The 27,668-nt window shown below is 41.8% G+C and overlaps 1 protein-coding gene across 1 annotated transcript; it reads right to left on the bottom strand.

Moving 5' to 3' along the window:
* Window positions 1-394: 394 nt before the first annotated feature.
* On the bottom strand, window positions 395-24,008 carry LOC127422643 (uncharacterized). Its single transcript, XM_051666393.1, has 11 exons — window positions 23,698-24,008; window positions 15,150-15,271; window positions 15,039-15,060; window positions 14,910-14,956; window positions 14,197-14,813; window positions 12,408-12,513; window positions 12,177-12,323; window positions 11,711-11,771; window positions 2,343-2,506; window positions 2,167-2,242; window positions 395-2,014 (listed from the first exon to the last, which is right to left on the bottom strand). The coding sequence occupies exons 1-10, from the start codon at window positions 23,927-23,929 to the stop codon at window positions 2,201-2,203; spliced, it is 1,560 nt and encodes a 519-aa protein (XP_051522353.1). The 5' UTR covers window positions 23,930-24,008; the 3' UTR covers window positions 395-2,014; window positions 2,167-2,200.
* Window positions 24,009-27,668: the final 3,660 nt, after the last annotated feature.

Here is a 27,668-nt window from a genome sequence, read left to right as displayed (position 1 = left end):
TTAATAAGATTGTAAACATATACTGTATAATATTAATTATGAATAATTTGAGTAATTTTCTTTTTTTATTAAGGGGGTTCTGAAAAATAAATATATACATTTAAAAAAAAAAGCCCACAAATGCCCCCGAGTTGAAGAGGCCATATGGAAGAAGGCAAATTTCATTTTGCCTCCATTTTGCCTTTTTTGGCCACATTTTTGATGGAAACGGATGATGTTGTGTCATTTTGACTATCCATATTTATTGGACAGTTTACTAATGACAGGAGGCTTTATGCTGTCAGCCTTCTCTGGAATTCATACTGATTCATACAGTGATTAAAACACCTGGGTAACTGTACACGAAAGAAAAAAAAAAATATATATATATATATATATATATATATATATATATATATATATATATATATATATATATTCATCAAAGGCATCTGAGTTAGTACATTTAGTAGGCAAATTGATTAAAACAACTGATTATTGGATCACTTTTGTTGTTACATTCATTTTGAATAAATTTTTGAGGAGGCTCAGCTTCCCTTGCCTCCTCTGATGAGCCGCCACTGACAGTGCCTCACTTTAAAGCTTAAAAAAGTACCCAAAAGTATAATTAAAAGTAGTCCATGCAACTTGTGCGTAATATTCCAAGGCTACTGAAGCCATATGATAGGTTTTGGTGAGACAACTCATTTTTACTGAACAAGTCATTGTTCAGTAAAAATCTTTACGTCCGTTGTGTGTTCATCAGAGAACTTGCATTGGTTTTAGCACTAAACAACAGAAGTTGTCGCATGCACATATGGGAACAAGCTTCCCTTAGCGCTCAACAGCGTGCAACAGAGCACGCAACAGACATCAAGATTTTCACAGAAAAATTAAGAGGTGAATTGAGATGAAGACTCCAGTCATATCAGCGACCTTATAAAAGCTGTTTATTCTACATGGAGGGGGTCCCCTCATGGGGGTGGCTATATTAGGATCACATAACCATCTGAATACTACTCACTTAATCTCAGTAACTGCCCTGTTATTGAAAACTTTCACTCATGAATTAAATGAATCATAGCTGACTGTGAGTAGTGATGGTTTACAATTGCATCGGTTACTGAAAACTATTGCATTTGAATGATGCAGCATCCAGGCCTCTAGGTGTCAGTGTAAGACCAAGGCAATTGTAATACTGACCACCACGACATAAATGAAAAATCCTGAATGTATCTTTAAAAAAAGGGTTGTTTCCACCGAAACCTATCATATGTCTTCTGAAGACTTGGAATATGATGCATGAGTTGTATGACTAATTTTTATGACAATTTCGGTCCTTTTTAAGCCTTTTTTTTTTTTTTTTTTTTTAATCACTATGAACTGCAATTGTATTACAAAACAATTGACTGGGATATTCATTAAAATTTCTCCTTTTGTGTTTCGCAAAAGTAACAAAATTAATATGGGTTTGGAATTACATGATGGTGAGTAAATGATGGCAAAATTTTCATTTTTGGGTGAACTCCATTTAAAAAGAAACATCTAGGTATACATAACCATGCCAGTGTCCTCAATATCAAAACTATTTGCTCTTGGAGCAAATAGAATCTAATGTGGTGTTTAACAGACTCATAGGTCATACCACATTATTTATTCCAAATTCTTAAGTATTTGCTACTCAACCGTAGCAAACAGTGGAAGTTTCACAGAAACCAGCTAACAGGCAACCATTGTGTTTTTGTGCAGTGATACACCATGCCTTACCCCTGAACACTGAACAAAACCTACGGTTGCATAATACATAGCTTTACCATGACATATACATATTATAAAAAACCCCAAAACAAAACAAAAATAACTGATTCCTAAAATAGATTTGTATATCTTGCTTTCAATGGTAGGTTAAAGCTTGTATTAACTCAAAAACATTTACCGTCAGTTAAAACAACTCTGCTTTGCTTGGCAGACAAATTACTTGCTAGAAGCAGCAGCTTAGGTAACCAAACCAACTGTAAGTCATGTTGTTGATAGCCTGAAAAACAGGACAAACAATTCAATAAAAACCAGTTGGAGAGCTATGGCTGAGCATCAGTTTTAACACTACTTCAAACACTCTATATACCTTATGGCGCATCAGTCATCATCTAAGATTTAAGACAAGAACACACACCTTGCACCTCATACCTCAATTTAATCTGACTGAAAGGAGGCTGCTTGTTCACATGTCTTCCACACCTCTTTTATTCGCATTGAGGTGCCCCTGATCGTACATGGGAAAAAAGAGATAATATCGACTCTTATTAAAGTGATTCATGTTAGGTCAGACATACCGCTGTGGCATGTTAATCTATCAATCTCACCAAAGCGTGTAAATGGCTCTCCATCTGAAGAAGGCACTCCAGTGTTTCCATCATCTGTTCCTTGCGAAGGGTATGCAGCCGGACCTGGCCTGCAGACCTGCATAGCTCCAGTTCTCGCACCGTGTGGTTAAGCGCTACTGCTGCACACTGCAGCGCACTGAGCCCTGCATAGAAAATACAAAAAATATGGTACAAATATTACATTAAAAGAATAGTTCACCCAAAATTTAAATTCTGTCATTATTTACTCAACCTCATGTCATTCTAAACCTGTATTCTGACTCTTTCTTCCATGAAACACAAATGGTGAATTGTCGATCTGGTGTGCTATATTCCAAATCTTCTGATGCCATTCAAGCCATGTGAGGAACAGACCGAAATGTAAGTCGTTATTCACTGATAATCATTCCCTCTAGTGGGCTGTTAACTTCTGCAACCGAGTCAATGAGTTAAATCAAGAATGGGATCAGTCTGATTCATAAACAAATCATTAACCATTTCGCACCTGAGTTTCTCCTGCACTGACGGATCATCCAGCGTGAGTTCTATGAGCGCTGTAATTAAAAAAAATCGTACCTAACACTTACATTAGATAAGATGCGATCGCAGGCGCGATTACCAGCTATGCGCACCACCATATTGTTTACATTGCAATGCAGCATGGGATTCTGAGTTCCTCAAGAACAGAAGGTTCTAAAAACCTAGCCTTTCCACTTTCCCAGCACTGGAAGTGGTTAGAATGAGTGACGGATGGAATGGGAGAAGGCTCGAGTAGACTGACTAGTTTTTGCATTCTTTGTTTGATGTCAGAAAACAAGACTGCATCGCTGCATCAAAACAGTGCGCTCCGATGGTAACAGCTTTAAACTTTTATTTAGTGATTGTTTGAATGTTTGTAATGTAAAAAATAAAGATACTGTGATGTTGAAAAGACTTTGAGCAGCTGGTTCATTATGACAACCGCTTCAGTCCCTCTTTGCTGGTGAACAGCAACACGAATGCAGATCGCACCAGTTTGATCGTATGCCTCTGAGCCCGGAATAGTGTAATCACACCGGTTTGATCGTATGTGCGAAAGGGATATGACTGGTTAAGTGAATTGGATCTGTCTTAAAAAAAAATATTTGTTCACGAATCAGACATCACTACTTCTATCATGAATGCACCATGGAAAGTTAGGGTGGATATGAAGATTTGTAGTGAATAACAACATAAATATCGATCTGTTCCTCGCACAAAGCTATACATTTTCTCCAGAAGACTTGGATTATAGCGCACAAGTTGTAAGGAGCACTTTAATGATACTTTTAAGTTGTTGTTTTTTTTAAGATTGACAGCCCAAGTCATCCTTTTACTTTTTAAAGAGAGGGAAATATTTTATAATATACATTTAGATTTAAAATAGTAAAATGAGAAGCCTCTTTCCCATTAGGGTTACAGTCTAAAACAAGACAAGTTAATGACTGATAATGTGAGATTCTTCTAGAATGTCTACAGCAGATGTGAAGCCACAGCCTTACAGTGGAAATGAATCATAAAGTGCCATTTTGTCCTTGCCAGTTTCATCTATGACCACAATATGAAAACAATCAAACTGACTTCTGTAGAAATGAACAAAGCAATAGATGGTTATATAATGCACAGTAGGGTTGCAACTGTATGAGATTTTCACGGTATGATAACCATCTCCGAAAATATCATGGTTTCACGGTTTCACGGTATATGGTATTGCACTATTATTATCGGTTAATTACATAGTTACAATGCGCCTTAATGGCGTGAAAACAGAAGGGCTTTTTTTTTTTGGTTGAACAAATGCTTTAATTGAAACTTGAAACAATCTTTTTTAATTGAAGTATGTGTAAAAAAATCTCCCTTTTGAAAATAAATAGAATAAGAAAGCTAACAGAATTATAATAATAAACCGAATTATAAACATGATAAAAAAATAACATGTTTTATAACTAAAGAATGTTAGTTTACATTTTAGCATAGCATGTTAAATTAACTACTAAATGAAAAATAACATCAGCTGTGTGAGCTTTTAAAGTAATGTCCTATGATTATTAACAATTAACATATACTGTATGTGCGCGACAGCGCAACCAGACTGCTCCTGTCTGTACCTTTAACTCAGTGGTTCTCAACTGGTTTTGCTTCAGGACCAGATTTTACATTGGAAATCAAGTCGTGACCCACCATAGTAAAAACATAACCTGTATTTAATGTATCCTGGGTCGCATTTCCTTTATGTTGCATAGTTTTGTTCATGGTTTTCAAGTACAAGGACATGCATCAAGTGACATTTATTTTTGTTGTTGACGTCAACAACAAAAGCTACAGGAAGTTTTCTCTCCCCCCTTTTTAAAAACTGAAGAGCATATTTACTTATATGAGCCCATTATTATCCCATTTGTTTCCTAATTTCAAACATAATTCAAACAGAACATACATATTACACAGGAGGAAAGGCTGCTCATTACCATGGTTAGGTCAGTGTAGCTAGTCTTAAATAATAGTAGTAATAATAACAAATTATATTATTTATTAACAAAATAAGTACTAGCTGCAACACATCTTGAAACTTTAACTACAACTGCCACTGTTGATATAAAATGAGGTCTAATAGATTCTACCTTTAGATTATTTCATATGAAACTATAACATTTTGTCAAAATATAACAGTTACTTTTACTCATGTAAAATCGTGAAACAATTTTGTAAAGGTGATGATGTGTAAGGATTATATTTTATTTTTTGCCGCATAGCACAGTGTTGGTCTTTTCCTCCTCAGTGCTGTTTGGCATGTCAGGGCTGCCTACTGTTTGAGAGGTTTGACTTGAGTTTCTCCGTAACACTTTAAACTAGAAAAGCCTCACTAGAATTGAAATTGGTCACATCAAGGGTCACGTGACACCATGCAAGAAGCAGACGTGTGAGCGACCAGCTCTGCGCACTTTGCTAAATTGTTGATTATTTTCATGTTATAATTTGGTGAAATTTGATACACCCAGTTACACATTTGCTCTTTGAGGTAAAACATGGCAAAGAAGTCAAAATCCTCGGGTTCTGGAGACATTAAAAGACACTTACGTGTTCAGGATGAAAGCCCCGACAGGACTACAGACCGGGGACTCGTTTTGGATGGCGCGGCGGGAGAGGAGATCCAGCATCAGTTGTCCAACATGTCGGTGATGTTGACGAAGGTTCTTGCTGACTTGGAGGATCTCGTTGTAATACGTTGATCGATTACGGCAATGGAAATAAAATTCTCTGAGATAGTTACAAGAGTGTCAGATGTTGAGAGACGAATCGATTTTCTGGAATCTTCGGAGAGGGAATTAACCGCTAATCCGCCCGCGACAAAAGTTGATTTGGAACATCTTCTTGAAAAGCTTGAAGATCTTGAGAATAGAAGCCGCAGGAATAACATTTGAATAGTTGGAATTCCTGAGCATGAGGAGGGCAGAGGTATGGTGAAATTTCTAGACAAGCTTTTCCCAAGTCTGCTCGACATAACAGGCCACAAGCTGGAAATCGAGCGAGCTCACAGAGTCCCTGCTCACAGATCTGCTGAGAGAGACAGGCCCCGATCGATTCTGGCCAGATTTCTGAGATCATCCGATAAAGATCTTGTGTTGCACCAGGCGAGGAGCAAAGGGAAGCTTTCTTGGAAGAACCATAATATTTTCTTGTTCCCGGACTTTGCGAACTCGACAAGAGAGAAACGCGATCGGTTCAAGGAATGCAAGAAACTCTTACGTCAGAAAGAGATCTCGTTTGCTCTAATGTTTCCGGCCAAACTGAGAATAGAAACGAAGGTCGGTCGCAAAGTATTTACATGTCCAAATCTGGCAATGTCTTTTATAGAATCATTGACTGAGTAAACTGTGTTGGCTCCGCTGAGCGGCTGGAGCCTGTTTTGTGAATAAAACCTTCCTTCAAAGAAACTTTTGCATTGATGAAAGATTACTTTCGCATTGAAGTTCCCAGACAGATTGAGAATAGACACTACGGATGACCGCAAAATATCTCCATGCTCACACAAAGGATGTCTTTTATAAAGTTGACAGATTGTGTAAGTCATGGAATATACGTTTATGCGGCCTCCGAGTGAATTGACTCGATCATCCGGGGAACCGGGATGCCGGTTTTGTTTCTTTTTGTATTGGTTCCGCCTAGCGGCTGGAGCTTGTTCTATTGAATAATACTCCTTTGGAACAGCTGTGGATTAATCTGTTCGTTCTTCAAACTTATTCCTCTTGCTGGCTGGAGTTTGTTTTGTTGAGTATTTTTATGGGACATTGGAATGATTACGTCATCCGCTGAACTCATAACAGCTGGCTCACTGAACATTCGTTTGACTGTCTGGGGAATCTGAACGGTTTTATATCAGCTGGAATTTATTTTGTGGGAGATCACATCCTTGAGACAGTTCTGTGAATGAATCTACACGTTCTTTGTGTTCATTCTTCCTATTGGCTGGGGTTTATTTTACAAAGTATTTTCTGTTATGTAATTTTGCCTCACAAATTTTTGAGGCAAAATTGAGCAATCCGATGGCAAAGTTGTCATGGGGGCTCGTGGGCGTTCATGGACCTTTTGAGTTTGTCGCCGGTTGGCGCTGTCGTGCGCGGAGTTAATGCGCATGTTTTTCTTTTTTCTGTTTGTTTTGTTTGGGGGGAAGTTCGAGGTTTAATTGTTTCACTAATGGGGAATGTGGTCTGTATAACTTTGTTTTTGACACACAATACATTTTTTCTAATATGTCAAAATGTCAAATGTTAATATGAGTGGATTGTCTCTCTCCACGTGGAATGTGAATGGGTTGGGGCACCCCATAAAAAGAAGGAAGGTTATTACTTTTCTTAAATGTAAGAAATATGATACAGTGTTTCTTCAAGAAACACATCTCTCCCCGCAGGAAGCTGAAAAATTTGGGAAGATATGGGGTGGACATGTTTTTTTTAGTGCTGGCTCAAGGAAGAGCAAAGGAGTCATTATACTGATTAATAAACATCTACAATTCAAATGTCTCAAACAGATTAAAGGTAAATTAGGGAGAGCCATTGTTGTTTTAGCTAAAATTCAAGGGCAAAGGTTGATTTTGGCTAATATTTACGCACCTAACGCTGATGATCAGGGCTTTTTTACAGATCTTGAAGGGATGTTGCAAGCCGCTGGCACCCCTCATGATATAATATTGGGAGGAGACTTTAATCTTTTGATGGACTCAGTCCTTGATCATAGTGAAGCAAAAGTGTGTAAACCCCCTAGAGCAACATTGACGCTTCACAGGATGTGTAAAAATCTTGGTCTTACAGATATTTGGAAACTTTTGAACCCATCCGGTAGGGACTATACATTTTTTTCATCAGTCCATAAGATTTATTCTAGAATAGATTTTTTTTTTGGTGTCCAAGTCCCTCATTTCATCTGTCGTTGATTGCTCAATTGGAAATATCTTAGTCTCAGATCATGCTCTGGTTAGTTTAGAGGTGTTGCCATATACAGAGAAAAAGAAATCATGTAGTTGGCGCCTTAATGTGTCCCTTTTGCAAAATCCTGATTTCCAACAAATGTTAAAGACTGAAATCAGTGTTTATATGGAGACCAACTGGTCCTTGGTATCCTCTGTGGGTGTGGCTTGGGAGGCACTTACGGGGGTTCTTAGGGGTCGGATCATACAGTATGCCTCATTCATTAAAAAATCCAAAGCACGAGAACTCGTGGAGTTGGAAGGAAATATTAAAAGTGCCGAGGCTGAGCTGAAGCGCCGTATGTCATCTGATGGCCTCAGAGAATTGACCCGATTGAAATATAGATATAATACTATTTTGTCACGGAAAGTGGAGTTTTGGTTATTCAGGGCAAGACAGTCATACTTTGAGTCGGGTGACAAAGCAGGAAAACTTTTGGCTAGATATATAAAGCAGAGAGAGTCTTTCTCTACCATTCCCTCAGTGAAATCTGCTGGTGGAGAAATATTTACCTTGGCCATTGATATTAATAATGCTTTTAAAGAATTCTATTTTGATCTCTATAGTTCCAGGTCTTCATCCACTGATGAAGATATTAGGAACTTTGTGGAACCATTAGATCTCCCTAAACTGACGACTGTGCAAAAAAACCCTCTCGATTCTGAGATAATCTTGGAGGAGCTTGATGAGGTAATTAAGGCCTTGCCTACAGGCAAGGCTCCGGGGCCTGACGGCTTTTTCCGAGTTTTTTAGATCCTATGCTACAGAACTGGCTCCACTATTGTTAAAAGTTTATACAGAATCATTAAAGAATGGAAAGCTTCCTCCAACCATGACGCAAGCCCAGATTAGTCTGATTCTAAAAAAGGACAAAGATCCAAGCAAGTGTAAAAGTTACCGCCCAATTTCCCTGATCCAGTTAGATGTAAAAATTTTGTCCAAAATTCTGGCTAATCAATTAAGTAAAGTTATGACATCACTTATACATATAGATCAGGTGGGGTTTATTCGAGGCCGTAGCTCTTCTGATAATATTAGGCGTCTCATCAATATCATGTGGTCAGTAGCGAATGATCAGTCTCCGGTCGCTACCATCTCTCTTGACGCCGAAAAGACGTTTGATATGGTAGAATGGGATTATCTTTTTAAGATTTTGGAAAGGTATGGGTTCGGGAGTACATTTATTGGTTGGATTAAATTACTTTATAGACACCTTGTAGCAGCGGTACAAACGAATGGGTTAATTTCAGATTATTTTACTCTGGATAGGGGCACCCGGCAGGGTTGCCCTCTTTCCCCATTATTGTTCTGTCTTTCCCTGGAACCATTAGCAGCCGCGATAAGGAAGGAGGATGATTTTCCAGGGGTGACGGCAGGAGGTGTGGGGCATAAGCTTCTGCTTTATGCAGATATTTTATTATTCGTCTCCGACCCTACTAGATCTATGCCTTGCCTCCACAGAATTATTAACTCCTTTTCCAAATTCTCAGGATACAAAGTCAATTGGTCTAAATCCGAAGCTTTGGCTTTGACAGCGTACTGTCCAGTAACGGCCTTCCAGCCGGGTGCCTTCCAATGACCCAAACAGGGCATTAAGTATTTGGGGATTTTAGCAAATTTGTCAGATTTAGTCAGAGTGAATTTTGATCCCTTAATAAAAAGGTTTTCGAATGATGTGGACAGGTGGGCTTCATTACACTTATCAATGATTGGGAAGGTTAATGTTATTAAAATGAATTGTATTCCAAAATTCAATTACTTATTGCAGTCTCTCCCTGTAGATGTCCCCCTCTCTTATTTCAAGCAATTTGATAGCATAGCGAAGTCCTTTATTTGGAATGGTAAACATCCCAGGTTAAATTTCAATAAGTTACATAGGCCGATTGACAAAGGTGGGATAGGCCTACCCAAGATTTTGTTTTATTATTATGCATTCAGTCTTAGACATTTGGCACATTGGTCACTTCCACCTGAGAGAGTTCCTCCCTGGTTTTGTATTGAAAAGGAAGTTCTTGCCCCTATCTCGCCACTGCAAAGCCTTTCGATTAAACTAGCCAGAGAGGTTAAGTCGCATCCCGTTATTTTGCATTTGCACTCGATATGGACAAAAGTGTCCAGAGTTTTTAATTCTGATATTTATTTAAATGTAGCCTCGAGCATATGGCTGAACCCTAAAATATGTATTAATAAGTCCCCTTTCTGTTGGTCAGATTGGGTTGTGAGGGAGGTTAATACACTTGGTGACCTATATGAGAGTGGAGTATTGAGATCTTTTGAATATTTGATTCAACATTTTGGGATTCCCAGATCTCAATTTTATAAGTATTTACAGCTGCGCCACCTACTCTGCTCTGTTTTTGGGAGTAGCATACACCCCCCCAGACCGGCAGATACTCTGGAAGTGGTGATTGCTGCTTTTGGGAAGGGTCATGAGGCATCAGTGTATTACTCCCTGTTAATTCAGAGTCTGGGGGACGGAGCTCTAAATTCTCTCAAAAGATTATGGGAGGAAGATTTAAACTTGTTATTGGAGGAGGGAGAGTGGGCTAGGATCCTAAAAAGCATCAGGTCTGCATCTAGAGATGCAAGGATCCGTCTGATGCAATTTAAGATTTTGCATCGGTTCTACTGGACCCCCTCTAGATTGTACAGGCTTGGTCTTAAAGACTCACCCACCTGCTGGCGATGCCAGTCAGAAGACGGGGACATAACCCATGTTTTTTGGGGTTGTATTAAGATTCAGGAATTTTGGTTGAGGATCCAGCATTTTGTGTGTGACGTACTGGACACTCAGTTTTCATTTTGCCCCAGACTTTGTATTTTGGGTGATGGAGGGGTCCTGAATATAGCAGATAAATGTATGAAAAGCTGGGTCCTTACCAGCGTGATGATTGGCAGACAGCTAATCGTTAGGGGTTGGAAGTCAACTGATGCACCCTCATTTCGTGAGTGGTGCACCGAGTTGGGTAAAGTGGCATCTTTCGAGGAGATGACTTCCAGACGGCTGGGGAACCTGTCGAGTTATGGCAGAAAATGGGGCAGTTATTTGTCTCATTTGGAGAGGTCCTAGTATGGGGCAGTGGAGGGAGACAATTGTTTTATTTTATTTTTTTATTATTATTATTATTTTTTCCCCTATATGTTGAACTTTGTCTTTTTTTAATGTACTATTTGTGTGTCTGTTTATATGTGGGTATTTAGTTATTTTATATTGTGCTGGCGGGGGGTGGGGGGTGGGGGGGTTATAAAGGGTTTTAAGTTGATTCCTAATGTATAATTTTGTGGTTACATTTATTTTTGTCTGTCTTGGAATCAATAAAAAATGTTAATAACAAAAGAAATTGGTCACATCAGTTTTGAGGTCTGTGCTCCGCAATATCGAGGGAAGCCTGGTTGTTGCACGCACGCACGAGAGAAGAGCAGATCATGATCCCGTGCTGGTTCCGTTACGCTTGTGCGAAAGTGCAGATGAGAAGCCTTTAGCTGATTGCGAGATTATCATTAAATCTGCCTCGGCAGTCCTAAATAGGCTATCACTTGGACGGCCACCGAAATATCTTCAATGGGAGAACCATGGCATTGTTCTTTCCCTGCTGTCCGCGAACAGACCTGCGGCCCACCAGTTGAGAAACACTGCTTTAACTCACACACACACTCACTTATGTCAGACCCCCTCGCTTCTCTCTGACATTTTCTCTGCTGCATGTGTGTGTGTGGGGCAAGTTGACGAGTCTGACAGGCAGTCGAGGAGGAAAGGAGATGCGCACGCGCAGGTGAGATTCTCCGTCAATTTTCATACCGTGATATACCATGAAACCGGTATACCACCGCAACCTCAATGCACAGTGCATTTACATTATTAGCTTAAAGACAAGAAAATTAACATACCGTTAGCATCTCTTTCCTCCAAATTAATAAATATCCCATTTCTCATGAAACCTTTTAGAACCTGTCAAAAGAGATTTATGAGTCAAACTGAGGCCCTGAATCACACCCCAAAAAATTTATAAAACATTCTGTCATAATTTTGTCACCCTCGTGTCATTCCCAACCCCTATGACTTTCTTTCCTCTATGGAACACAGAAGGAGGTGTTAGGCAGAATGTCAGCCTCAGTCACCATTCACTTTCATTGCATCTTTTTTCCATCCAATAAAAGTGAATGTCAGCAATTCAGCCTTACATCTACTTTTGTGTTTCACAGAAGAAAGAAGGTCATATGAGTTTGGAACAAAATGAGAGTAAGTAAATGATGAAATTATATATATTTTTGGAAGAACTATCCCTTTATGTTATTTTAAGGAAGCAAAGAAGTTCCTGTGTGCTAACAATACAGCACTACATAACAATTTTACCTCCAAGACTCTAATATATCCATTCTCTGCACTGAGATGGAGACATGTTTTCCCATATCGGTCCTTCTCATTGACATCTGCACCAAGTGACAGCAAGTCAGCCACCATGAAGTGTTGATTTCTCTGTGCAGCAAGATGAAGGGGAGTCTAGAAAACAAAACGGCACATGCAACATTTATATATGTTTGTTGAGTGAGAATATACGTGTGAATGCATGGGTGTGTTCGTCACCTTTCCCTCTGAATCTGTCATATCCAGTTTTGTCAAAGCTGCCATCCTTCTGGCAATAACATATACAAGAGCTCTCTTTCCATCCTCAACCATTCTGTGTAGGAGGCTGTGAAGAGAGAAAGCTTAGGGTAAATATGTTCCTGCAAATCATAGTCCTCACTTAACACTTTATTAGGAACACTATGGTCCTAATAAAGTGCCCGACGTGGTCTTCTGCTCTTGTAGCCCATCCGCCTCAAGGTTCGACATGTTGTGCATTCTGACTGAGATGATATTCTGCTCCCTACGATTGTTCAGTTATCTGAGTTACCGTAGCCTTTCTGTCAGCTCGAACCAGTCTGGCCATTCTCAGTTGACCTCTCTCATCAGCAAGGCATTTCTGTCCGCAGAACTGCCGCTCACTGGATGTTTATTGTTTTTGGCACCGTTCTGAGTGAACTCTAGAGACTGTTGTGTGTGAAAATTTCAGGAGATCATCAGTTACAGAAATACTCAAACCAGCCTGTCTGGCACCAACAATCATGCCACGTTCTAAATCAGTGAGATCAAATTTTTTCCCCCATTTTGATGGTTGATGTGAACATTAACTGAAGCTCCTGACCCGTAGCTGCATGATTGTGTGCATTGCACTGCTGACACTCTATTGGCTAATTAGATAATCGCATGAGCATGAATAAGAAGGGTTACAGGTGTTCCTAGTTACAGGTGTACTCAGTGAGTGTACGTTTACATGTGCCATTTTAATCGAGCTACACAGGGTTTTTGCGAAGTCAAGCTACAGCCTTCATCTGTCTGTCCAAGAATACATGACACAATGCGTAATAGAATAGTTGAAGGTATACCTTCAATATGATGTCTATAGGACATCAGAGTCGCTTTTCACTACTCTCTTTCGGAGCATTTGCACAATGCCAAGGCCAATTGTGATCTGATTAACATGTATACATGCTGGACGAAGCCAAGCTACATTATGGCATTATCTTGGTCTGTAAGTCATGGTATGATTTCAGTCGGACTAAAGCGTATACATGACATTTTAAAAAGGTGAATTATTGATTTAGTCTGACTGAAATTGAACTTTTAAAGTGCATGTAAATATACTGATTGTCCATGGCATGATCTTTTTTCAATGCAGTGGTATCACTTATTGTAAACAACCATGTTCAATGGGTGGAGTGCTGTTGGTGCATTGCACAGAAAGGTAAACTCTTCATATTTTAATGTGTGTGACAACACTGTCATCTGAACTGGTGTAGTCTTTCAGGATGTTGTCAGGTTTGTGTGTATAGGCATATCAATAACCATTGTTTCAGTCATTTCTACTGGTGAGAGAACTTGCCACAGCCTAAATGGTAGATCCACTGTGTCATCAATCTTTGTTGGTGCTGAAATGCCTCAAATTTCAACTGGGTTGCATTATGACACATTAATCTCTTTTCTTTGGTTCTGTGGTTGAGGACTTAATAATGTGGGTTGTCATAAAGTTGAGAGTGAAAAAATAATGCAGCTGCTTATTCAGTGTGACAACTGTGATGACAGGCCCTATTTCGTTATTTCTGTATTTCATAAAAAGTTTCAAATAATAAAGATGGCAATGCAAATGCGCACCCTTGCAATTCTTTGTACTTTCAAGATTGTGTTACGGAAACGGTGTGCATTTTGTTCATTTTTATATATTAGGGCCATCTTTTGAAGGATTACCCGTCATTATCTGCATGAAGAAACCATCTGCAATGGCTTGAACCCTTGAACGAGTTCTGGAAAAGTAAAACAATGTGTGACAACTCACATTCTTCCATTGTTGTCTATGGCAAGAAGCTCTTGATCAGGTATTTCCTTAAGCAGATTTTCTTCTCTTTGCATTTGTGCGCAGAAGAAGGCCATACTGCTCCACTCGTCTTGCTGAGAACTGCGCCATGGTTGATGGTTCATCTTATTTGGGGACACCTCCCAGGCTTCTGAGTTGGGACTGAAATGGAATGATTCTTGTGGAGAGGGCACATGGTATTCAGATGATTTGGCAGGAGAGTAAGTCATTCCATACTGATCTTCATACCTGTAGTCATCTGACTCAAAACTGCTATATTCGTCCTGATTCCCCAAGAAGACATCAGTACCCTGATGATAAGCTGGGGAGGGGTAGGATCTGCAAACAGAATGGACAGGGGAGTTCTCTGATGGTACCAAATAGCCTGGAGACAGAGGGAACTCATTCTCCTGACCATATATGGTCATGCAACTCTGTTGGGTTGCATCTTCACCCCAGAACTTTTCTCTATATTCTGAAAAGTATGAAGCTGAAAGACTTTTATTTGAAGATCTGAAAGATTGACAGGTCTTAAGATCCTCTTCCAGCACTTCAACTATAATTGCAAGCTCCTCCAGACTCTTTGTTTGCCGTTTCTTCTATAAAAGACACGAAAATGTGTCACAACCTGTCTATTTGCATTTGAAACAGTTTCATGTAAGCTAGCTATGCAACAGACTGAATATACCACTCACCAGGCATTTTTTCCAGTTTGCACCAGTGTTAACTCTTTTTTTATCCCCTGTGAGGCAATAAGACATTGCTAATTAAAAACAGAATGAACTTCAAAAGATTACTACCATTTTTACAGTGCTCACCCTTACCTATGGATGCCTTGGATTTTCCCTAAAGAAAAAGACAGCAGGACAATGATGTCAGACAATGAAAGTATGCCTCTGTACAGCTGTGAAAGTGTACACAACTAAAATTCCTACCTGCAGATCTTTGGGATCAATACCCTTGGCTATTCGTATATTTTTGAGCATATCCCGCACAGGCATTTTCACTCTGACACCAAGGTATTTTCTTTCAGATATGGACTTCTGTTTCTTTTGACCTAAGTGAGCATAGGCCTGTTAGTGAACCACCTGAAGGTTATCTATGAAACTGTACCCTTTAAAATTTCAGAACGTGAATAAAACTTTTTTTTTTAAATGTTGCACTTCAATGGTAATCAACTGTGATTAAATAACACACAAACATTGATTGAATTTCAGGCAAAACATTTATTTAAAATAGTTTTCTATCATATTATCTCATAAAATAGAATATATCATATTTATGCTCTATGGATCCTTTCTATACCGTACGTGTAAGTAAGCTTCATAGGAAACACATAGGTATAATAGGCTAGTACAAGTAGGTCTAATGACTTATATATTGAAAGGTGAAGTGTTTAATTTCTGCGTCTCAAGCAGCACCAAATGGAATTTGCAAAAATATTGTTTCATAAAAACAGGTTTCCTGAACACTACCTCTGTTTGCCATTGGACAAACAAACTGATATTCTCACTCCAAACTCTAATGGTTGAGCCAATGGTGCTCTGTCGGGCTAGTTGGGATACTCAAACAAATAGAGAAATATTTTAATAATGCTACAGTGTTTATGTTTTTCGAGAGAATTAGGCCATGTCCACACTAATCTTTTTCTCTAAGTTTTGGCCTTCCGTCCAAACTGCGATGGCGTTTTTGACAGCAAAAACTGAGCTTTCCGAAAAACATTCTCCCAAGTGGGTAAATTTGAAAATGACGTCTTTGTATTGTAGTGCTGACAGGGGAAACGGAGATAAAATTATGACGTATTTGTTGTCATGTGACGCAGTCATGTGATCCATTCAACCCAAAACAATCAAGATGGTGACCCATGTTATAGTGCCGCTGTTGTGTCTGATATTAGCTTTGATATCATTGTTAAAAAAAAAATGTTACTTTGTACAACCTTCACATTGCATTCCTTTAAAGGCGACAGGATGTTAACTCTTAACTTCTCTCCGGTGACGGAACACGAGGAAAATTGCATTTCACACCATACATGGAATGGCAATTTTTCGCATGTGCAGTAAGGGGATTTAAGAGTTTTCATACGTTTCAGTGTGGAGAGCATTTTGAAAATGAAAACGCCGCGCTTGGGTAGTGATACACTCAGTAGTAGCTATGTGATCGAGTATTTGCATCCAAGTTGTTATTATAGCCATTTTTCCATGCAATTTTGGAACTAATACCTGAACTAAAATCGTCATGGTTACTGGTGTAACCTCCGTTCCTTGATGGAGGGAAAGAGACGTTGGTGTCAATGTAGTGACACTAGGGGTCACTCTTGGGAGCCCGAGACACCTCTGGTCTTTGATAAAAGGCCAATGAAAATTGGCGAGTGGTATTTGCATGCCACTCCCCCGAACATACGGGTATAAAAGGAGCTGGTATGCAACCACTCATTCAGGTTTTACGCTGAGGAGCCGATATAAGGTCCGGCCATTTCAGCGGGTAGTTCAGCGTTGTGGCAGGAGGGACCAACGTCTCGTTCCCTCCATCAGGGAACGGAGGTTACACCAGTAACCATGACGTTCCCTATCTGTCACTCACTCGACGTTGGTGTCGATGTAGTGACACTAGGGGTCCCTATACAAAACACCACAAGGCTGAACTGTGTTACGTGAACTGGCGGTGTGTGGTGGGCAGACTTGCTGTGTGCCTCATAGCCAGCACACCAGGTCGACACGTAACCTCCCTCAACACAGTTATGAGTGTCGAACGGCCCTTTTTGGGGACAAGTCGACTACCCAGAGATAGAGACAGACTTAACCCAGTCGTGGCCTCTTTCCCCTCTCTTGCAGGAAGGAAAGCACTGATCTGACTGCGCATCTCTGGGGGTCTTCCCAACGGGAAGAACACCACTTAGCGAACAGACGCTACTTAAAGGCATACAGGCACCTCGTAGGGGGAGCCCTAGCCTGAGTGAACGTGTCTACCATCGCAGGTGGGAGACAGCTTAGGTCTTCCGCGTCCCGTCCAGGGGCCAGACATGGAGATTCCAGAGGTCTGGGCACGGGTGCCGGATGGTGCCCCTTCCCTGAGAAAGAAGGTCCTTCCTCAGGGGAATTTGCCCAGGGGGAGCTGTCGCGAGGAGCGTGAGGTCCGAGCACCACGTCTAGGCGGGCCAGTAGGGTGCTTACCAGGACGACCTTCTCCTCGTCCTCCCTGACCTTGCACAGGGTCTGTGCGAGCAGGCTCACTGGGGGAAAACGCATATTTGCGAATGCCAGGGGACCAGCTGTGTGCCAGAGCATCTATGCCGAGGAAGGCCTCGGTCAGTGCGTACCAGAGCGGGCATTGGGGAGGATTCTTGGGAGGCGAACAGGTGCACCTGTGCCTGTCGAATCGACTCCAAATCAGCTGGACCACCTGAAGGTGAAGTCTCCACTCTCCCTTGAGGGTAACCTGTTGTGACGGCGCGTCCGCCGAAGTGTTGAGGTTGCCCGGGATGTGAGTGGCTTGCAGCGACTTGGTGCTGCTGACTCCGTTGGAGGAGACGGCGGGCGAGTTGCGACATACAGCGGGAGTGCAGACCGCCTTGGCGGTTGACATATGCTACCGCTGCCATGCTGTCTGTCCGAACTAGCACGTGCTTGCCCTGGATCAACGGCCGGAACCTCTGCAGGGCGAGCAGAATTGCCAGTATCTCGAGACAGTTGATGTGCCAAAGCAGCTGCGGACCCATCCAGAGGCCGGCGGCTGCATGCCCGTTGCCAACAGCACCCAGCCCGTTTTGGAGGTGTCTGTCGTGACCACGATGCACCTGGAGACCAGTTCTAGGGGAACACCTGCTCGTAGAAATGAGAGGTCGGTCCAAGGGCTGAAAAGACGGTGACAGACCGACGTAATGGCCACGCGGTGTGTCCCGTGGCGCCATGCTCATCTCGGGACTCAAGTCTGGAGCCAGTGCTGAAGCAGCCTCATATGCGTCAACCCGAGCGGGGTGGCCACCGCCGAGGATGCCATATGCCCCAGGAGCCTCTGAAAAAGTTTCAGTGGAACCGCTGTTTTCTGTTTGAACGCCTTCAAACAGGCCAGCACCGACTGGGCATGCTCGTTCGTAAGGTGCGCCGTCAAGGAGACCGAGTCCAACTCCAAACCGAGAAAAGAGATGCTCTGAACCGGGAGGAGCTTGCTCTTTTCCCAGTTGACCCGAAGCCCTAGTTGGCTGAGGTGTGAGAGCACCAGGTCCCTGTGTGCGCATAACGCGTCTCGAGAGTGAGCTAAGATTAGCCAGTCGTCGAGATAGTTGAGAATGCAAATGCCCACCTCCCTTAACGGGGCAAGGGCAGCCTCTGCGATCTTCGTAAAGACGCGAGGAGACAGGGACAGGCCGAAAAGGAGGACTTCGTACTGATAAGCCTGACCCTCGAACGCGAACCGCAGGAAGGGTCTGTGTCGAGGAAGGATCAAGACGTGAAAGTACGCAACCTTCGGGTCTACCGCCGCGAACCAATCTTGATGCCGGACGCTCGCTAGAATGCGTCTTTGCGTCAGCATCTTGAATGGGAGTCTGTGTAAAGCCCGGTTCAGTACTCGCAGGTCCAAGATTGGCCGCAACCCACCGCCTTTTTTCGGTACAATGAAGTAGGGGCTGTAAAACCCTTTCTTCATCTCGGCTGGAGGGACAGGTTCTATCGCGTCTTTCTGTAGGAGGGTAGCGATCTCCGCGCAAAGTAGCAGTGTTTTCGTCTTTCACCAAGGTGAAGTGGACACCGCTGGACCTGGGCGGATGCCCGGCGAAGTGAATCGCACAGCCGAGTCGGACGGTCCGGACCAGCCCTCGTGACGGACTGGAAGGCGCAAGCCATGCATCCAAATTCCGTGCAAGGGGGACCAAAGGGACAACGTCATCGGATGTACCGGCAGGTGGGGCCTCGCGGCGGGGCAGAGCTCGAGGTGCCACACCACGTCGTGGCTGTGCTGAGTCCGAGGACATCGAAGCACCTACCTGGCTCCTTGTGACCACCCCCGGAACAGCCTGGGACGGGGAGGAAGAGGCCTGTCCTTGTGACCCGTGGAGACTGTCACATCGGGGGCGGATTTGTGCCACAGCTGGGTGCTCAGGGCGGGAGACTGTCGCTGGAGCGCCAACCTGCCAAATGGAGTGGTGGACGGTGGTCGTGATGCCAGCTGTACACACCGGATACGTGACCCAGGGAACAAGGAAACCACTCTTGCTGAGCTCTTGAGTACTGCAGCCACTTGGGCATGCAGCGCAATTAAATGCAAAAGGTAACAAAAAGATGAAGATCTGCTTACCAGCTCCAGAGCAGCGGGTTTCATTGTCCCTGGGTCGCTCGTCTCAAGGGCACTTTGAAGCCTTTCAAAGTTCTGGGCAGCCGCGAGACGGGTGGCGTCTGCTTCCTGCGGTGGGCTCCACGCCGGGGCCAGGCCGAAGGGGCGGGCTGCGGCGGAGCCTGTGCAGTCACCGCAGGGGGACACCCTTGGCGATGAGTAGATGGGGTACGGGATCTTGAGCCGCGCCGGGGCAGGATATGCCGGCTAGCATCCATCTACTGCTCTACCATCGAGAACTGCTGGGCAAAGTCCTCGACGGTGTCACCGAATAGGCCCGCCTGGGAAATGGGGGCAGCAAGGAATCGTGTCTTGTTGGCCTCACCCATCTTGACCAGGTTGAGCCAAAGGTGGCGCTCCTGGACCACTAGTGTGGCCATCGTCCACTCGAGAGACCGCACCGTGACCTCCGTCGCTCGGAGAGTGAGGTCGGTCACCGAGCGCAGTTCCTGCATCAATCCCGGGGCAGAACTATCCTCGTGTAATTCCTTTAGCGCCTTGGTGGACTTGCAGGAGAGCCATAGCGTGCAGGGCGGAGGCGGCTTGTCCAGCGGTACCGTAGGCCTTGGCCGTCAGAGACGACGTAAACCTACAGGCCTTGGACGGGGGCTTTGGGCACCCGCGCCAGGTAGCGGCTCTCTGCGGGCATAGGTGCACCGCGAGCACCTTCATCCACCGGGGGATTGCCGAATAACCCTTGGCCGCCCCACCATCGAGGGTAGTGAGAGCGGGGAAGCTGAAAAGATTGGGACCGGGCAGTAAAAAGTGCCTCCCGCGACCTTGTCAGCTCTTCATGCACTTCCGGGAAGAAAGGAATGGGGCGGGGCGTGGCTTTGAGTGGCGCCGCGAGCCCAGGAACCAATCACCGAGCCGCGAGGGTTCAGGGAAGAGCGGTGAAATCCACTCTAACTGACGCTTGCGGCTCCGCGTCAGCCTGTGATTGGGCGATCAACCCCGAAGGGAGGAGCCCAGCTGAGGCTTCCGACTGGACGAGCCCGCTCTCCGATGCTGCGCTCGAGAGCTCATCACTTTCGTGGGCTCCGAATAAGAGGTCGAACTCGCCGTGAGACGAGCCGGCGGACTCACCCGGAAGCCCGATCGGGGCATACGAGCGTGCTGGGGATTGGGAGGTCTGCGGGGGGATACCCGGCGGAGGCGGTCACATTGGGGTCCCCAAATCACCCCAAATCAGTGCTAGCCGCGCTGGCCTCAAACCCGTGGGTAAAAGGACCGAGGCGGGAGCCTCTGGAGTGGCTCGCTTTCTTACGAAGGCGAGCCGCGACCGCAACGTTGCCATGGACATGTTCTCGCAATGAGAACATGACCATCCATGAACGCTGTCTCCACGTGAGCAGTGCTCAGACACGAAAGACAGTGATCGTGACCGTTAGAAGGCGAGAGATAACGAGCACAACCAGGAATAACACACAATCGGAAAAGCATCTTTAAAAAGACGCGTCTTTAAAAAGACGTTCCGTGTGTGCGCTCTTTTAGAGAAATATATGCTCTTTTAGAGAAATATATACTCTTTTAGAGGGGAAAAAATGCTCTTTCAGAAAATATACTCTCTAGTTTTTCTGCCGAAGCGCCCAGGGGCATTCTCTGCAGTGCACCCGTGCAGAGGAGGGAGAAGCTGCTGAAATGCGCTGTCAGATCCAGCAGAGGTGAATAAACAGTAGTATTCAGCTCAATGAGCATGACTGTTCGGCTCCGAAGAGAAAATCTGAATGAGTGGTTGCATACCAGCTCCTTTTATACCCGTATGTTCGGGGGAGTGGCATGCAAATACCACTCGCCAATTTTCATTGGCCTTTTACCAAAGACCAGAGGTGTCTCGGGCTCCCAAGAGTGACCACTAGTGTCACTACATCGACACCAACGTTGAGTGAGTGACAGATAGGGAGCAGTTCATTGTGGAACTAAACCTGTTCCGATAAAATGCTTACATCGTTTTTCCACCTAGGACACAAAAAGCAAGAACTTTATTTAAATAAGTGTGTGACGCTGTTAAAACCACAATGCCTGAACTTAAGGCGACAACAACAGCCAAGTTGACTCACTTCAAAACAAAATCATTGTACGACTCTGTGGAAGATTTTGTGTTGTTTTTTATTGTCTTGTTGTGCAAAATTAACTTGGACAAGATGTGTTCGGAGATGGAAAACCACAGGACGGCAAGAGTATAGAAGAGCAGATGACTTTCCACTACCTTAATTTATAGTCACCTGCATTTATTTTTCATTACTTTTCATTATTATACTTATGCTTCCAATAAACAATGCCACTTGTAACTATTGAATATAAACGAGTGAACTACATACACAATAAGCAAGAAATGTCAATGGTGTTATTATGATGCTGTATTTTCTTGTAGTCTTGTTTCATTTTCTTTATTTTCAAACTACATTGTTTAATCGTAGTCATCAAAGCCTAACTTGACGAGACGATCAGATATTATTTCTCGTTTTTGGTTGACATCTTAAACTCAAGCTGATTTTTTTCTCTCTCCATAAATACGTAAAGGAAAGCACTACATCTGGAGCAGGTTTGGTTTAGATTTTAGTTCCATGTGGAACTAGTTCAAGTGGTGGAAAAATAGCATGACCTGAATTAGTTCCAGGAACTAAGAAAAGTTCCTGCAGTGGAAAAACGCCTTTAACTGGGTATTTTAGCACTGCTGAAAATCTGTACTGATCAGCACCCAGGACCCAAAATATTCGTTCTATAAAATAATGTTAGGTGACAAACTTGACCTGTAGTTTACAAGAACACCTTGCAATAGGGTAAACATCAAACTGACAGCCATCATTTTGGTCACAATTATGTTACAGTGCTCGATTACAGTGTAATTTGATTACTGTGTAATAATAATGAACTACATGTACTTAAAATGCAATTATTCTGTGGAACTGGTTGAAATTCCATTGTTATTGGTATTACTATTATTTAAGCAATAAATTATGAGAAGCCGTGGCATGTTGTTAATGTTGTCATGGCCAGTTTTGAGTAAGTTACTCAAAAAAGTATTCCACTACAAATTACTAACCACTTTTCTTAAATTGTAATCAGATTACTTTACTGATTACTTAGTGGTCAAAGTAATCACATTACTAATTACTTTTCTTTTAAGTTACTTTCCAAAACACTTTCCGCTCTATGAATTCCAAATAATGGGTGTTTCTCAATGTTAAGAATGCAGAGAATGGACTTGCATTCTTACGAAGACCAGTCTTGCCAAGCTACCTTGGAAGAATAAACTCAGAAGGACAGGAGGATGTAGAACACATCTATTGCAAGATTTGAGATCCTGTTATGGAATTAACCGTCCCAGCACATTTGATGCCAGTGAGAGAACTACAGGCATCATCACACCAGTGAGGTTTTACAGGACTAGTGACATGTTAAAAGAATAAAGTCTGTTGACACTTGTTTCCTCCATGTGTTTAATACTTTGTTAAAATGATGCCTCAATAAAACAACAAATGTTGACAGGAAATTATGACTTTCATTTGCTTACAGCAAGAAACTCTTGAGGGAAAACACAATGATAAATGTCCTTTGTCTGCCAACTCAGTAATGTACTTAAAAGTAAATTAATTTAAAGTCAGTAACTGTAAACTGCTTACAAGAATTTAAAATGTAATGTATTACACTATTTTTACTAAAAAAGTAATTAGATTACAGTAACTAATTACTTTGTAAATGTACACTCAAAAAATGTGTAAGCATTTAAAGGCATTTCAATAATAAAACTAAATTCCATCAAATTGAGTTGAGTATTTTCATTTTTTTGCTCAATTCAATTTCATTGAATTTTGTTATGAAATTAAAATGTGTAAATGTTAAAATTATTATTATTATTATTATTAATTATTATTATTATTATTAATGTTTTTTTTTTTTTTTTTTTTTTTTTTGAGTGTTTCATACAACACTGGTCACAGCTGTTCACTCTGACAGAAAACAGAAACAGAATTTTCACAAAAATAGCAATCAGTTTGGGGTAGTAACTCGGGAAGAAGTCCCAACTGTGCTTTATTTTGAAAATAAGCACGGCTATTAACCATTCAGCTTCTACGAACATAACTATCCTTTTTATAAAGCAACTTATAATACACATAGACACCGTTCAGAAGATATTTTAGTGCCCACCAGTTTGGATTGGTGACTCCGTGGCGCAGACGTTCTTCACATCTCTAACTTCTGCTTTCACGTCTGACGTGTTCTGCGTCGATATCGGTAGATTCGGTCCACTTACATTCAAGGCAGGCGGTCCCGGCAGCGGTGAACCGTCAAACGAATAATTGGAACATTCGGTATGTTTTGTTTTGCGTGATACCGGTAGCATTTCGCGTCCTGCGGCCCCTACCTGACTGCTTACCATGCTGTTGTCTGATCTTAACCCTGTTTCAGACTGTTATGATCACAAACACAAACTAGCCCGAGGAATAGTTAGAAATGGAAGACTGCTAGTTCTCAATCAGGTGTGTTAAAGATAAGGTGTGATGTAGCCTATATTTTGCATTATCTGACTTGAGAAGGCGGGACAGATGGCACACTTTGAATTCAAGAGCTGACCTGTTTTTCAACATGGAAGAACAGTGAACCCATGTGGAGGAAAGCAGTTCAATCGAAAATGAACTTTTTTAGGCTAATGGGAGAAAATTCAATAAAAGGTCCTAAGGAAAATCTCACTCAGTTCTGACAAATATAATATATATATTAATAAATATTATATATTAAACATATATTACACAATTATGCAGAAATGTAAGACAATGTTGACAAGACAATGTGTCTTGTTACCTTTTAACCATCTCAATCTACTTATAACAGCTAGAATTGGCCATATTTCAGTTTATAGCTGAATGCATCATTTCACCAATTAGTAGGGCACAACGGGGCTAAAGACACACCTTAAATGTTACAAGGTGTATCAAGACTGAAAAAAATAAATGTCTTTGAGTATTGACAGAGCAGCATAATTTGTGTAAAAAGAATAACAGAAGGTTGTTTTGATTAAAATATTGTTTTAAAGGTGACAAGTTACCCTTTTACCCCACACATGGGCCCCAAGGGGGTTAAAGAGATATCTTGTAAATATAGGGACAATTGTTATATGGTAAAATTTGTCCACTTACACAAATAGAGTAAGAGTGTTAAAACATACATTGGGGGTCTATGGTGACATCTGCTGGAAAATAAAAATAAAATTTACATGAAATAACAACTATGTTCAGTAGATGGCTTCAGTGCTCTATGCAGGGGCATAGATTCCAGGATTCCCCAATAATCAAAACAAGCAAGTACCCCCGATATTTATACCATGATTAATGGAAACATGTAAATGCTTCACGTTGCACCCCCCCAAATTTCAAGCCAAATCAACACCCTTGGCTCTATGCGTTGGCTGATTTCTATAAGCCTATCTAGTAACAAACAAAATTTCTAGATATTATCACATGTTATGCATTGGATATATATTTAGACATAATAAAAAAATTATTATTTTTCAAATTGTAGCATTTTTTTAAAACCACTTGTGTTGAAGTGTCAGATTTTGCAATGATGCTCCAATATGCTGTCAAACATGACCATGCTGCCATAGTCAAATCTAATTGTGTTACAAAGAAAAGTAATTATTTTGTTACCTGTCATTTATTTCAAACATCAAACATCAAAATTCCAGCATAAACTTCGACACACAGGGGTCAGACTCAGACTTCGACCCGTGTGGTATGTTTGGTATATACTGTATAGAGTCTACACTTGTGAGGGCCAAATGTCCTCATCAGTAATAATAAAAAAAAAGCTCTTCAATGGGTCAGATGATGTTGATCTTCAAATCCGGTGATGTGCACATGTTTGTGTGATGGTTTGGTTTATGTTTAGGGGAAGAGTTTGGAAATAGAAAATATCATTAGCCTGATATGAAATCAATGGAAGTCTCTGAGAGATCACTAATATAATCAAACAGCCCTGTATGTTTGGGCAACATGATCACTCGTGAAGTCGGCATGATGATTCCGATAGTTTCGATACCCTAGGATCGGCAACTGTTTGCCGACGTACTGACATGCAGCATTCTTATCAGACATGTTTGCAGTGGTTGCATCAGCTGCGTGGGAGACTAGGGTTCAAAGCCAAACAGTAACCATGTTTGAATAATCAATGACGAGCAGTGTTGGGTAAGTTACTTTCAAAAAGTAATCCACTACTGATTAGTAATTACTTCTGTAAAACTTCATGTGGAAAGTAATCAGATTACTAATTACTTTACTTTGACGTTACTTTCTAAAACCAATCAAACCTGCGAAATAAAAACAAATAGCTCTTTTAGTACTTTAATATTGACTGAAATATTAACAAAATTACAGCAATATGACAAAGACAGCAACTTGGCTAAAGAGATCCAATGTATTTCTAAAAATGCAACTTAACTTTCTTATCTCAAATATGCTGTAGTAGTATCTTCAGGTGTGTGTGTGTGTGTGTGTGTGTGTGTGTGCGTGTCTGCTATCTACAACCTTCTTAGCTGTGTGTGGCATGTTCAGTATGTGTACAGTAAGCTTGTTTACCTGTGTTTGTGCTGGTGTGAAAGACAGAAAAAGAATACTAATGAACTAGAAACATTTCTGAAAACCCATTTGCAGACAGCTTTGATAGTAAAACCATTGTGTATTTGAATGCTTTTTGTTTCTTTTCAGTGTGCATGTACAGGTTTGCTTGTGTGTTGCATCATGCATGTGTATGTGTGCATGTATGTCTATTTGTGTGTGTACATGTGCAGCATGTGTGTGTTTACACAACTTGACCCGAGAGTGGATTATTTCTACCTCCCTGCTTGTGCTCGGACTAACTGAGTATCCTTTATCATTTGCGCATCTGTAACACTATAGCATTGTGTTTGTGTTTTATTGTGTACAGTACATAAAGAACATAAAAGAGCCGTTTGCTTAGCAACGTCTTTTTCAAGACCCCAGTCTGTAAATGTTCCCACCTTGTGAGTGATATATACCTCTGTCAGACAGGAACGAGTTTTCCATATACACTCAAAACCGATCCCCTCTCCTCCCCCGGCAGCTGCAGAGGGACACATGAGGGAGGCGTGCGGATATTTGAGGAGGATTTGTTGGCGGCCCAGCCTTGCGTGCCTCAGCCAGGGCTCGCTGAGATTGTTTGTGATTGCATGAAAACTTGAAACATTTCACTTTCATTTTCAGTTTGAATAAACAACTACACTCCACTGTGTCCATAGTAATGCCGCTCACTTATCTGCCATCACCTTGATACGTGTCCTCTATATGCCATGGTGGTTTATTAGTGCGCATGCTCATTAGCTGACAGAGCAACACACATAAAAGTACCAACGTAGTAACGTAATACATATAAAAATTCATTCTACTTAATTAATATTATTGTCTTAGCAATAAATGTGTAATCCAATTAATGTAATTTTATTCATGTCTGTAACTGTAATTAGATTACTTTTTTTACAGTAACGTATTACATTACTGCGTTACCACAAAATGTAATCAGATTACAGTAACACTTTGTAATGCATTACACTCAACACTGATGATGAGCATGATTTGGAGGTTTCACTTTTCCCTCTAACATTACTTTTTTTACTCCACTAATGGTTAAGGTAAGGTTTGGGTTTAGGTTGGGGGATAGAATCTATAAATATATGCTTTTATCTTCATTGTATAATGTCATGTAAAGCTGAAAACATCTTGCTTCACTTCTAGCTTTTGGTGACCTCTGCTGGACATAAATGGAGCTCACACTTGTCCCTATGTGCTACAACACTTACCGCTTTGGCCATTGAGGGCAGTGTTTCGAAATTTACACTGATGTTGGACGAGAAGGCCTGGCTCGCAGTCTTCGCTCTAATTCATCCCAAAGGTGCTCTATCGGGTTGAGGTCAGGACTCTGTGCAGGCCAGTCAAGTTCTTCCACACCAAACTCGCTCATCCATGTCTTTATGGACCTTGCTTTGTGCACTGGTGCGCAGTCATGTTGGAACAGGAAGGGGCCATCCCCAAACTGTTCCCACAAAGTTGGGAGCATGGAATTTTCCAAAATCTCTTGGTATGCTGAAGCATTCAGAGTTCCTTTCA

This window comes from Myxocyprinus asiaticus, chromosome 31 (genome assembly GCF_019703515.2).
Source record: "Myxocyprinus asiaticus isolate MX2 ecotype Aquarium Trade chromosome 31, UBuf_Myxa_2, whole genome shotgun sequence".
NCBI classification, from domain to species: domain Eukaryota; kingdom Metazoa; phylum Chordata; class Actinopteri; order Cypriniformes; family Catostomidae; genus Myxocyprinus; species Myxocyprinus asiaticus.
Note: the sequence above shows the minus strand (reverse complement) of the source record. Positions and strands in the feature narration are given on the sequence as shown.

What these genes read in the sequence shown, in the direction of transcription:
- LOC127422643 (XM_051666393.1), bottom strand. Translation starts at nt 23,929, where the DNA reads ATGGTAAGCAGTCAGGTAGGGGCCGCAGGACGCGAAATGCTACCGGTA. An exon ending in TTGATCCCAAAGATCTGCAG is followed by an intron (nt 15,061 to 15,149) that starts GTAGGAATTTTA and finishes CTTTTTCTTTAG; the next exon opens with GGAAAATCCAAGGCATCCAT. An exon ending in AGAGCCATTTACACGCTTTG is followed by an intron (nt 2,243 to 2,342) that starts GTGAGATTGATA and finishes ATGTACGATCAG; the next exon opens with GGGCACCTCAATGCGAATAA.